The 13,680-nt window shown below is 40.8% G+C and overlaps 1 protein-coding gene across 6 annotated transcripts in view; it reads left to right on the top strand.

The window, feature by feature from the left end:
* The window catches only part of SAMSN1 (SAM domain, SH3 domain and nuclear localization signals 1), a 141,148-nt gene extending 128,956 nt beyond the window's left edge, over nucleotides 1-12,192 (top strand). For all 6 annotated transcript variants that reach the window (XM_053310123.1, XM_053310124.1, XM_053310127.1 and 3 more), the window contains 2 exons: nucleotides 2,153-2,303; nucleotides 11,101-12,192. In XM_053310123.1, the coding sequence (XP_053166098.1) occupies nucleotides 2,153-2,303; nucleotides 11,101-11,300 (351 nt within the window). In that variant the 3' untranslated portion in view covers nucleotides 11,301-12,192. The remainder of the gene's footprint in view (nucleotides 1-2,152; nucleotides 2,304-11,100) is intronic.
* Nucleotides 12,193-13,680: the final 1,488 nt, after the last annotated feature.

The following is a 13,680-nucleotide window of genomic DNA, read 5'->3' as shown; positions in this document are numbered from 1 at the left end:
TTCAGAAAAGGCTGAGGAGCTAAAAACGTTATTGCTGATGCATGTTGAATTGAGAAAGTTAAAGAATACGAAAAAGAAGGCAATATGTGCTTTATTGACTACAGAAAAGCCTCCAATTGCATCAACCATGTCATGATGTGGGATATCTTTAGGAAAATGGGCGTCATCTCATTTTTCTCATGATAAACCTATACACAGGACAGGAAGCCACAGTACAGAAGGAACATGGTGAAACAGACTTGTTCCAGATTGGCAAAGGAGTAACACAAGGCTGCATACTTTCTCCTTATTTATTTAATTTATATGCTGAACATATACTGAGAGAAGCTGGATTGGAAGAAGATGAGCATCAATAACCTGCGCTACGCTGATGACACCACTCTGATAGCTGAGAATGTGGATGGTCTGCAAGCCCTAATAATGAAAGTCAAGGAGCACAGTGAAAAAATGGGACTACGACTAAATGTAAAGAAGACTAAACTAATGACGATGGGTCAGCCTAAGTACTGATAATGAAGACATTGAAGTGTTGGATAGCTTCTGCCTTTTAGGATCAACCACCAACAGTAAAGGATCCAGAAGTCAAGAAAAATGTCACAGGCTAGCACTTGGTAAGGTTGTAATGAAGGCCTTGGAAAGGATATTAGATGTTGGCACATGTCTATACCTACAAAGAGTAGAATTGTTCAGACAATGGTTTTTCCCATGACACTCTACGGATGTAAAAGCTGGACTTTGAAGAAGCAAGACAGAAAAAGCACTAACATTTTTGAACTTTGATGCTGGAGAAGACTTCTGAGGATACTATGGACAGCCAGGAAAACTAACAAATGGATCGTAGAACAAATCAATCTAGAATTTTCACTTGAGGCACAAATGACCAGGCTCAGACTATCATACTTCGGACACATTATGCAAGACCCAGCTCCCCTGAGAAGTCCATAATGCTGGGGAAAGTTGAAGGAAAGAGAAGAAGAGGACGACCAGCAGCAAGGTGGATGGACTCAATTATGACAGCAATGAATGCACATTGAGAGACCTAAAAGGCCAATTTGAGGACAGATCGTCCTGGAGAGAATCTATCTATGTTGTCGCTAAGAGTTGACACTGACTTGATGGCACTTAATCAATCTATCTATCAATCAATAGTTTAAGCCCTAAATATCTGGAGGCCTCCTCTGTGGTTTCGACCGTTCAAGGAGCAAAATTGTTGAGCACATGGGATAGACATACATGGGATATCTTCTCTGTTGCAGCTCCCAGATTATTGTATGCCCTCCCATTTGAGATCCATAGCATGTATCCCCCCCATCTATATAGTGGCCTTTCTGAAGCAGTTTAAGGTGCCATTATTAACCCAAGCTTTCATGGTTTATTTAGCAAGATTATTCATTACTTGTTGATTTTTGCTATACTCCTGCGATGTGCCTAATTATGGGATTGATTTTCTGCTGTCATGATTTCTGCTATATGATTGTTTTTATCATTTCCCTCATATTTTACTATATTTGTTATCTGCCTTGGGATTGTCAGATGAAAGTTGGTATACTAAGTGGAATAAATAAATAGTAAAACATTTATAAATATAACCAAATGCCATATATTATGTCTGTATCTATATATCTATCAAGAATGAACAGTAGCTTTCTGATCTGTCTGACATCAAATCCCTTGAATCTCATTGGCTTTTCTCACTTTGCAACAAAACAATGTCTGACATGCTGTGTGGACTTCCATGGGCAGAGCAAGAGCTCCATCCGTGCAAGCATCCACAAAATGAACTGTGCATGGGACTTGCCTTGCAGCACTGGGTGGGCCAAGGAAGAGGGGGGAAGCTATTTTTGCTTCTCTCCCTACCCTGCAAAATCCCATTTTTTCCAGCCAGGATTATGTCTGGGAGGGCTGCACTGCCTTCATGGACATATTCTTGGATACAAATATGGACTTTTTTAGGGAGGGGAGAAAAACAAAAATTGCTTCCTGTCTTCCTTCTCACACACAGTTTGTTTTCCGGCTGCTTGAGAGCATAGAGCTCTCACTCTGCCCTTATACACCTGTGCGATATGTCAGGTAATGAAAATGGAGGAAACTATCAATGTAATAATACTGGTCATTTTAAAGGTAAGAACTTGTGCTGTGGTGGTTTTTCCAGGACTATACATCAACCCTTTTACTAAATGGTTATGAAACAGTAGAAGACTTGAAGGATCTAAAAGAGAGCCATTTGATTGAACTTAATATAGAAAAGCCAGAAGACAGAAAAAGGTTACTATCTGCTATAGAGAGTCTGAATGATTATGAAAGTAAGTATTACGTTTCCACTGTCTATTATTGTCATAGTAATGAATAATGCTATGCAACACACACACACACACACACACACACGGTAATGAAGAGATCTAGTAAACTAGATCTCACACCAGTAGGTGTGCCTCAGGATTGAACTTCCATATGTTCCAGACATACAGCCTAGGTTTGCACTAATCCTGGTTTACTCATGGTTTAGCATTATTTTTATGAGCCTTGAGCTTGCATGCTCCTCCTTTCCTTTTACATGTGAGGAGAGGAAATCCACCACTTCCAGTCCTGGTTAAAACAAACTGGGTTTTCAAAATTGCATCTGAACTTAGCAGACCTCGTCTTCTTCTAGCCAGTTTGTGAACAAGCCAGATATCAAACTGAGATTGAATCCCTGCTGGGATTTCATTGATTTGGACACAACAGCAAATACCAGTTTGTTTTAAACCTGGAACAGAAGCTGCAATTTCCTCGCTCTCCCTTTCTCATGAAGGGAAAGAGATAATGTGAGCTCAAGGTTCATGATTAATCATGTTTTAGCATGACATCTCAACTGAGCCATAGCTGATTTAGTCCTCTTTAATAGTGAGGAACAAAAAAATTTAACTATGATTTTAAGAACGAGCAAATCCAACATGAAGGAATTGTGGATGAACTCACCTCTCACTGGTATCAGTAGCAAATATCTTATTTGTTATAACTGTATCCAGTGGCAGATTTGCTAGATGCCTTCTGGAAAAGAGAAGATCTGCAGCAACTTACTGAAGAAGCAGATGAAACAATTCACATTGTCTCTGATCACATTGGGAAGCGCATAAATGCAGTCACAAGGCAAAACTACTTTCTGGCTGATAGTGCCTATAGTCTATAATGATGATAATAATGATAATGAATATTTATATACCACATCCACTTTTGAACAAAAGCATTTTGTTGAAACGTGGTCTGCATAGGAAAATAAATAAGATGATTCCCTGTCCTTAAAGGGCTCTAGGTAGTATCACCCCAAGTTTTGATGCAGACCTTATTTGGGGCATTGGTACTTGGACACCCATGGACCACTGTATCCTAGTTGGCTACTCAGGAAAATATAACTGTGGGTTTAGTCCAATGGCTTTTAGTTAGCTGAAACTGTGGTATACATAGTGCCTAAATTCAAACGAAGAGTTCATGCAGGGAGAGGCAGTTTTTGGCAAGCCCTCCAATTCCCACTGCAGCAGCCTGTACCACCCCAAAATAACTCATTTGGGTTCCCACAACTCTCAGGGACATATTTTCAGGAGATACAGATGGCTGAAGAGGGAAAGGGGATGCCAAAATCACCCCTCCTCTCCATGCACATACATAAGTATTCCTTGTGTGCAATTCTTAGCTTGTATGTAGATTACAGCTAAAATGTGCACTGGAAACAATATAGACTCTTATGTAGCTATTTATACCATTATTTATTTATTTATTTATTTATTTGATTTCTATACTGCCCTTCCAAAAATAGCTCAGGGTGGTTTACACAGAGAACTAACAAATAAATAAAATGCATCCCTGTCCCCAAAGGGCTCACAATCTAAAAAGAAACATAAGTTAGACACCAGCAACAATCACTGGAGGTACTGTACTGGGGGTGGATAGGGCCAGTTACTTTCCCCCTGCTAAATAAAGAGAATCACCACGTTACAAGGTGCCTCTTTGCAGGGGCTAGTTTACATGCATCTGCCATCACAGGTTTAATACATTCTTACAGAAAGGATTAATATCCCACCTTTACTATAATACTGGGTTTTGTCAGTTTAATACATAATATGTGATGGTTATATTTAGATGAGTGAGAAAAGATGTTTAACTAAGTAGTCAAGCATATGTTTATAGGGATGTGTATGGAAGGGATTTTGCATTTTGTTTCAAGCTCAAAGCAAAACGCAGATGGCCAAAACATTTTGTCAAAACAATTGTTGTGTCGATGGAACAAACCTCAAAATGTTTCAAATGTTTCAGCCATAGGGAACAATAGGGAAACTTGAAATGCTCCATTATTCCCCATGGTTGGTTCCTAGGGACACCAAATTGGATTGGGGGTAGGACATGATGGATGCTACCTACCACCCAACCCACAAAATAAATGGGCAAGCAGGCAATTTTAAACACATTTTTAACCTTTTCCTCAAACCCCCATAGAATCCTACATTTTAAACAACCTATATGGGATAGGATCCTACATTTTGAAACTCCCTCCTTTTGGCTCCCCCATCTCCACCTCCCAGCTAATTGACCACGATAACACTTGATTTGTATAACAAACCAATCTGATGCCAGTGCCAAAAAAAAAAAATCAGAAAGGGAAAAACAGGCCTCTATAATGGTGCTTGAAATGAAAAGTTTTGAGTCAAAACAGGTTGTTTTGGTCTGAGCTGAAAACTGGCCCTTTATTTAAAGGGTGTTTTGTTTTGAGCTTGAGACACTCAAAATGGCTCATTTCGAGTTGAAACATTTTGCACATCTCTACATGTTTATATTAATCAGTCCTTCAATGTATGTTTGTTCTAATCAATTCAGTTAAAAGTGGGGTGGGGGGAAACCCTGACTAACTGACATCTTGACTAATGCAACATGGATATACCAGGAAGATCTGTCTGTGCTTTGGAGAGCTTCGCCACTAACACATGCCAAGCAACAAGCACATTTTGAATATCTGCATTGTTTCTGGAAGTGCCCTGTTACCCCAAAACATGTCTGTGAAGGCTTCATGACCCTTAGTCACATATTTTTGAATGGGGCAGGAGACTAATGGAGGCGGAACAGATATTTAAGATTTGATGCCCCCTGCTGGACACCCAATGGGTATACAGCTAGGAAAGCTATCAGCAACATGAACATGTACATAAGAACAGTACTGCTGGAACAGGCCTACGGTCCACCCATTCCAGGACCCTATTTCACACCATGGCCCACCCGATGCCTCTGAGAAGTGCATGGGCAAGAGATGAGGGCATGCTCTCTCTTGCTATCGCTCCCCTGCAACTGGTATTTAGAGGCATCTTGCCTCTGAGGCTGGTGGCCTATAAAAAAAGTCCCTTTTAAAGCCATACAAGCTAGTATCCATCACTACATCTCATGGCAGAGTATTCCATAGATTAATTATGGGCTGTGTGAGAGAGGGAGAAACATTTCTCTCAGTCCACTATCTCTACTCCATGCATAATTTTATATACCTCAATCATTTCTCCCTGTATTTGCCTGTTTTCCAAACTAAAAAAACCCAGAGGCTATAGGCTTGCTTCATAAGGAAGTTGTTCCAGGCCCCTGATCATCGTGGTTGCCCTCCTCAGCACTTTTTCCAGTTCTACAATGTCCTTTTCAAGATACAGTGACCAGAACTGCGTGCAGTCTTGGTTCCTGTATTTCTTCCTGGAACAGTCACACTGCATTAGTTAGAATTTGGCCATGAAGTTTTTGTTGTTCCAAGACTAAGACTGAATGTTCTTATTACGGTACATATGCCATAATGTAGTTAGCTAAATTTGGATATTATTGTGGTATAATGATCCTAGATTGAAAAGAGTGTCCATCTTCCTAGCACCTGTGCTCTGTTTCTATATTTTCCTATAGCTGATAACATGTTTCATCATCACAAGAAAATGCAAAGAGCTGCAGGTTATGCTCCCAACTCTGAAAAACCTTACATACTAGTAGGCTGCTTGCCACTGAATTAAAGAATTGTCATGTTTTCTGTTCTAAAAAGAGAATGCTAGCAGAGGAGAGGTATGGAATATGGGTCATCCTCTGTCCAGGCGCGTAACGATGATCGGGCAAGGGGAGACAGTTGTCTGGGGGCCCCACAGCTTAGGGGACACCCGAGAGACATGTCACGTGCCTCCCCCACCCAGCGCTGGCCCCAGCTTCCTCAATTAAGTGTATTTAAAAAAAATGTTTTTTAAAAATTCCACCTTTGTTCCGGAGCGCCGTATTTCCTGCCTGCTGCTGCCTCCGCCCACCCTCCACCCTTTTGCCTACTTCTGTGGCTGACGGGGCTCCTCCTCTTTCCCCACCCATTGGCTGCTGCTGGTGCAGAGAAACGCGCATGCTCAGCTGCTGCTGCCTAGCGCATGCTGCCGAGGAAGGAAGAGGAGGTCGCCGCTGGAAGTGGAGGACCCCACTCTCCTTCCCCCTCCCTGCCCGCATGGTTCCCCGTTCTCCTTTTTCCTCCCTGGCCACCCACATGGTCCTTGCTTTCCTCCCCCGCCCGCATGGTCCCCGAGTCCTCGCTTCTCCCCGCCCGCACGTCCGCATGGCTGCCTCTCCACGGCCGCGGTTCCTGGCCGGGCCGGCTTTCCTCCTCCTGGCCCGTGCTTTGCCCGCCCGCCTGGTCCCCGCTTTGTGCCGCCCGCCTGTCCGCCTGGTCCCCGCTTTGTGCCACCCGCCCGCCCAGTCCCCGCTTTGTGCCGCCCACCTGCTCCCCGCTTTGTGCCACCTGTCCGCCCAGTCCCCGCTTTGTGCCGCCCGCCCGCTCCCCGCTTTGTGCCGCCTGTCCGCCCAGTCCCCGCTTTGTGCTGCCCGCCCGCTCCCCGCTTTGTGCCGCCTGTCCGCCCAGTCCCCGCTTTGTGGTAGGCGGTGATGGCAGGTGGGGGGGCCCATTTTAAAATCTTGTCTCTGGGCCCCCTCCAACCTTGTTACGCCCCTGCCTCTGTCTCTGTCCAATAATCTTGAAAAAGTTTCTTGAAGTACACATTGTGCACATAGATTTTTGCATGTACATTTAAACAAGGCAACGTGAAGCAGGTCTAAGTGGAAAATTGATTCTTATTTTCTGCATAACGGTAGTGTTTTGTGGATCACTAGTGTAGAAGATAAGAAAAATCTGTACAAGTATGTAATGGGAAATAATAGGTCATTCTGTCCAGTAATTATAATGAAAGAATGGGAGCCGATGTGATCCTGGGGTTAACTCTTAGCAGAATAACTAATTCTGCATGACCTTGACGAAACTACTATGCTTCAGTCAACCCAAGTGGAAAATTGGGTTGAAAAAGCTGGAAATCATTGTTGTAACTAAATATTGCATCTGAAATCAACTTTCCAAGGTCAATAATTTTTTCTTAAATAGGCATGACTCTGTCTACTATAAATGATTTCCTAATTAAAATTGATTATCTGTAGTGCTTAGAAGTGAGAAGCATAATTACCCAATCGACAAAGAAATCTAGTTACTGGCTACAGAAATTGAACTGAAATACCCCAAATACAACCTCAGCTAGCACTTAGATAGTAAGTAAAAATGCTCTTTTGTTTAAACTATGTTGAAAAGCTCCAGTAGTTTATTTTGGACTTAGATAGAATGGACTTAAACTTGTCTTCCTTAAACAAAGATTTGAACCACTGTAGCTTTTCTACTAAAATTTATGGAGGCTAGCTTGCATATGGGCAAGTGAAATTTACTTTTTCTTAGTCTCCAAAAATTTGGAAACATACTGCAGAATCCTATGAATGTTTTAGTCAGAAATAAGTCTAGCTGAGTTCAATGAGACTTACTCCAAGATGCACAAGATTGCAGTCTTAAGTCAACCTAGTTTTACAGGTAATAAGATATATAGGTAATAATTTCTGTGTTTAGTTTAATTCTGTATTCTGAAAGCAATTTCAGAAAGTCAGACTTTCTGATCTTGCAAGCAAAATCATAATCACAAATCATAATCCATCCAGAGTTCTTCCACTCTTAGCTTTACTAAATTCTGAAAAGCTTGTGTTAATTATGATGAATAAAGTATATAAGATCTTGCCCCCACCCAGTCAGCCACTATTTCAATAGAATTTTTTTCCAGGTTGTAATTAACCCTGAAGGCTAACCACCCAAGATCCCTTGATAGAGTGAACCTGTGCCTCGCAGTGATATAGGCTACCCGCACATGCTACTCCCTTACCTGCATGCCAGCCGTAGATGCCTGTGCCCAGAGCAAACCATGCCTGCTGGTGCTCTAGCTTCCTATCCACATTCCATGACCATGAAGTCAGAATGCCTTCAGCTGCACTCTGCCTGGCAACCCACCACATCATTCAAACCTGCAATGCCCACTCCCACCTACTCCCACAACTCCGCCACACCCTCTCAAATATTTTTGAGAATGAACATGTAGGCCATGCATAACGCAAAGCCCTGTGGAAACTGTACTTCCTTAGACTACAGTAGAAGATTGCATCTCTAAATGTTCCCCATGTAAAATAACATCCCACACATGAAAAACTAGCACATTACAGAGACAACTTTGCTAGAACCTTTCACCTTGATGTGTTAGGTATTAGGGCCGTTTAATATGGGAGAACACTTAAACTTGCAATCTCCATCTGCGGTCAGAAATGGTACAGTCCAGCAGGGCTGTATTATATGATTGTTCTGAATGTGTAAGTAGACTAAATGGGCTTGAGCTCCAAATGGTCAACATTTGAAGAACTTCACTGAAGTCAAGGGAAGTTGAGCACATGTATACAATGATTACTCTCAAAAACCTGGGCTTTTTGAACTGCAAATTTCTTTGTGAAGAAAGACACATTGTCACATCTTCTATAACAGTGCGCCACACACCTGTGCATTTTCAAAAACAAGCTACAAGGGTAAAACAAGGGCAAAAATGCAGATAATGAATATTTATAACCTTACTCTTGTCAAAGTCTATGCATCAGCCTTATATTTCTTCAGTATCCATAGCCTAATCCTACAGACTAAAGTAGTATCAGAATATACATGTCAAAATGATGCATATCATAGACTCTGCTAACCTTATCTTAGACAACTCTGACTGAAAGCCATTTATCTTTTATGAAACTGTTATGCTTTAGGAAAATTACATGACTTCTGGTAGTTGATAAGATAGTGTGTTCCACTGATTCTGCAAAATGTTATAGGAGCCTTAAAAACCAATTTTTGTATTATTTGCCTTTAATATTTTACAGATTTAAGACTAACATCCACCTTTATTGGTAAAATTATTCAAATGCATTTAGTCAGGAAAATGCAGCTGCTGCTTGTGAAATTAGAGAATTAGAGTGCCACCAAAATGTTGTCGAAGTTAAATTCAAAGGAGAATTTAAAGGTTTCTCCAAGGAGAAAACAGTGTTAAAAGGAATTTAATTTCAGGGTTCTTTCCCAAGGAGAAACTGAAGTTTGAAGGGAATTTCAAGAGTTTCTTCAAAGGACAACATCAGGAAATTTTCTCAGACAGATTCTCCAGTTAGGACCGGGTATAAGGGTCCATACATTGACCTGAAAGATCAACTGTGAATTCCTGCTGGCAGTGGGAATTTCCCTCTCCAGCACCGTTGGTCAACAGCACTTCAGCACTTTCCACAACCCCCTTGTATCTATCATGCAAGAACAGTTTTTCACTTTGCTTGGATAAGGAAGCATTTTTTCTCCCCTTTTATACTGTATTTAATTAATGGGCTTTTTGGCCCATAGAGTAGTATCATTGCTATTTTCTGTAATTGCCACAGAGTGAGCAATTCCTAGCAAATATAGCAAAGGACTGGAATTTACCTGCACACACGGCTGCCATTCTGAGTGAGGAGACGGCAGGATGCAGCTTCTAATGCAAAAAGACTTCCCCACTTTCTCAGCATATATTCATGGGAGCTGGGATTTTTGCTTATGTTCATATATTTTTGCTTATATTTGTGATCTTTGCACCCCCCAGGGGCATATTTTTGGAAGGCACAGAGCACTTCTAGGGCCAGGAAAGATCTGCGAATATCACTCCACACCCACATGTTGCAGAAGTGGTGAAACCTCTGGCTGTGAGGACATAGCTTCCCACTGTATCCCTGCTTCCTAAGTCAAGATGTCAGCCAAAGTTGATCCTTGGAAATTGGGTTCTTTGCATGTTACTCATCTCAATATTCAGCTAAGGCCTCTTCATATATATTGGCTGACATCATGACTACCAAAGAGTCCACACTACAAGCAGCTCTGGGGAACAGAGTGGGAGTCTGCTCACTGCTCCATTGCCTTGTGAATTATGAGCACAATTGTGAAAGTGTGCAAATATTTCAGAGTGCTCTCCCACATTCCTGAAGTGCTCTGTAGAAGTGGAGACACATCCTTTTTCTAACGGCACATGTTTCTGCTTCTACGGAGTGTTTGCAGAATGCAAGATAATGCTCTGAACTATTAGCACTCTTGCACAATTGCACTCAAAATAAAGAATGCAGTGTTTGGGCTCTCACTGTGTGCCTGCCTTTGGAAGGTGCAAACACTTCCAAAGTCAGGATGCCAGCCACTTTCTTTTCTAAATGCTTTATTCTTAAATACAGAACACAAAGCAACAAATGGATGCTGTAACCTATCATAATCTAACTAAGGAAAACCCCTAATAGTAAAACTACTTTACCACCACTACTTAATACAAACGCAGCTTAAAAGCCAAAGGTAGAAGATGCACATTTAAATCAAATGGCATTGCTTAAAGAAACCAGCCCTTCATCCCTCCTCCCTCCACAAGAGATGACTGGTGTTATTTCAAAGACTCTGGAGTTCAGTGAAAGCAGTCCTGGTTCTTGAGAAAGCATTTCATCCTTGACCAACACACGCACACACACACTCAATCTGTTTTTGCACATACTCTCCCTGCTGCATCAGGATGTCTGACTCTTGTGTGAGAGTAACCAGAAACTCCATGTCTTATGACCCTGTTAATGATACAAATGGAAATAGATCTGCAAGATGCCCCATTTAGTTTCTGCAGGTCATTCCAAAGCAGCCACATAACCATCAGTCTCTTACTCAAAGAGATTTCATAGCACATTGTTTCATTTTTACAGATGAACAAGACCAGGAAGCAGAGCAAGTGCCGCAAACCTTAAGGCCTGACCTCAGCTTTAACAAGTCACAGTTAAATGACTGTCCAAGAGACTCTGGCTGTTACATCTCACCGGAAAATTCAGATAACAGTAAAGAAGACCTAGATACAGAGACTCTGTCTGAAATGGTGCAGGCAGTCACCATCATGGAGTCAAATTGAATCGCTTCACATTTCCAGCACAATGATTAGCACTGAATTTGCAGCTCTAGCAGATATACTGAACTTAGCATGAGATTGCAATAATGGACAGTAATGTACATTATCAATCAATTCTTAGACTGAATATGCCATTGGATTTCCATATTATTTTTTTAAAAAACAGAAGCAAACATGTCTCTTGAATATCCTATGCTTTCATTTGTAATTTTCCTGAAGACAAAGAAATAGCATTTTATATATTATTTGTACAGCAAATGACTTTTCTATGACTGCTAATGGTTTATAGTTCTAAGACTGTTGATTTTTAAAAAATCTAAATATTGTAAATAGTGTACATAATTGTTATTTTACAAGAGAGACTTCCTATCCCATCCTTTTTAATCTAATAATCAGTTCTACTAAGGTTTTCCCCCCACCAAATTGCCCTTGTAATTAGCCAAATATTTTAATATTACTATTTCTGGGTCTAATTGTATTAATGCGATAAAGAGTAAATTCAAACAAAACTTAAAAATTTATACTGCATAAATAAAGGAATATTGACATACATAGAAATTAGACAGTTTAATCAGACTGTGTAGTGTAACCTGAATACTTTAGGAAGGACTCTTCCTTATTTTTTATTGTTTTCTTTGTAATCAGTGTGAAATAATAGAAGAAAGTAATTTTTGTTTTTTATTATTATCTTTGACAAACCCCTCTTTAATGTGCTTGATATGGAAATAGAGATTCAGAAATATCTATTTAGTAGTGAATGGTCAATTCAAGGTTTAAACATCAGTGCATAATGTTGTTCATTCCTCAGTAAACTGTCATGTATGCATGTATTTTATAAAGGAGATTTTTCCATTTTCTTTTTAAAATACTCAAAAATAAACCAATAGGAAAGGAATGTGGGTGTTTCTAATATTTTTATTTATATGAAACATTTTGCAACAACTATGTAGTGGGCATTACATTACATTATCAGTCCAGGTATTCATTCTGACAATACACACCAAATACTGAAAAAGCAAATAATATTAGCAATAGCAATAGCACTTACATTTATATACCGCTCTATAGCTGGAAGCTCTCTAAGCGGTTTACAATGATTTAGCATATTGCCCCCCAACATTCTGGGTACTCATTTTACCGACCTCGGAAGGATGGAAGGCTGAGTCAACCTTGAGCCCCTGGTCAGGATCGAACTTGTAACCTTCTGGTTACTGGGCGGCAGTTTTTACCACTGCGCCTCCAGGGGCTCATTAAATTCATATTGAATAAATTTTACATTGGAAAGCAGAAAGCCAAAAATAATAACAACCAAAGATGGATTAAACTATGTGATTATTCCTGCTCTCCAACATTCAGTTAGCCTAGATTCTTCATCTGGAAGTCTATCAAAGACCTATTCCCCCATCCTGTCTGGATTCCAGAGCTTCCAGTTCTACAAGTGAATGTGCCAGAAACCAGTAGGTTCTGACAGTTCTAGATGCTTCCAAGACATTCCTGGAACAATTCTGCCACTGTAACATTGAATAGCCTGGAACTACACTGGTTTGGTCAAGTATGCACCTTCATCCCATCCTATCACTGCCCTGCTGCCCAGCCAGATGACAAGTGGGTAAGAAGAATTCATGTGAATTGACTCCTTTACATGGTTCCAGGTTTCTAGGTATTACTGAAGCACCATAGCAAAACAGCTCTTGCAATATTGTGGTACCCTGGAAAGGTTGTAAAACGTTCATTAAAAACAAACAAAGAGGACACCCTCATTGATAAGATCCTGAACTTCAGGCTGAGAAATATGGAAGTAATATGGGCATTAGAGCAGCACCGTTGGCCCTTCATTATTCATGGGGGTTCTGTTTTTGCCTATAGGTGCAAATAGAGATATCACAAATAATGAAACCTTGGGGGGTTATGTTCCTAACATAAAAGTGAAGGCCCAATAAGTAAGGGGGGCAGAAATAAGAGAAGAAAAAGGACATTATCTTATTCTCCAGGTCTCCAGCAATGCCACCCCAAATATTCTCTGCCCCCTGACTCCACACACACACACAACATGTCTCTCTGTCGGAAGATGGCAGCTGGAAATGACATCAGAAGTAATTTCCAGGCCATTTCCAGCCACTCATAACTGTGGATAGGTGAATTTAGTCTTTTTTTCTACCCATGGATAATGAAACAGGGTCCCTAAGACTCTATTGCAGATATGTGAGGCATGGAACAGCCCCACCCCTGCAGCAGCACAGGTATGCTTCGGAGTGTCTTGCGGCAGTGTTCTTCTGTTGGATCTGTGGTTCTCAGAATGATATGTGAGCCACTGTTTAGTATTTTCTGCATAATAACCATTCTTCACAATCAATGGGAAATTGAGAAAACGTGTATGACTATC

The sequence above is a fragment of the Hemicordylus capensis genome, chromosome 3, assembly GCF_027244095.1.
Source record: "Hemicordylus capensis ecotype Gifberg chromosome 3, rHemCap1.1.pri, whole genome shotgun sequence".
Taxonomy (NCBI): Eukaryota; Metazoa; Chordata; class Lepidosauria; order Squamata; family Cordylidae; genus Hemicordylus; species Hemicordylus capensis.
Note: the sequence above shows the minus strand (reverse complement) of the source record. Positions and strands in the feature narration are given on the sequence as shown.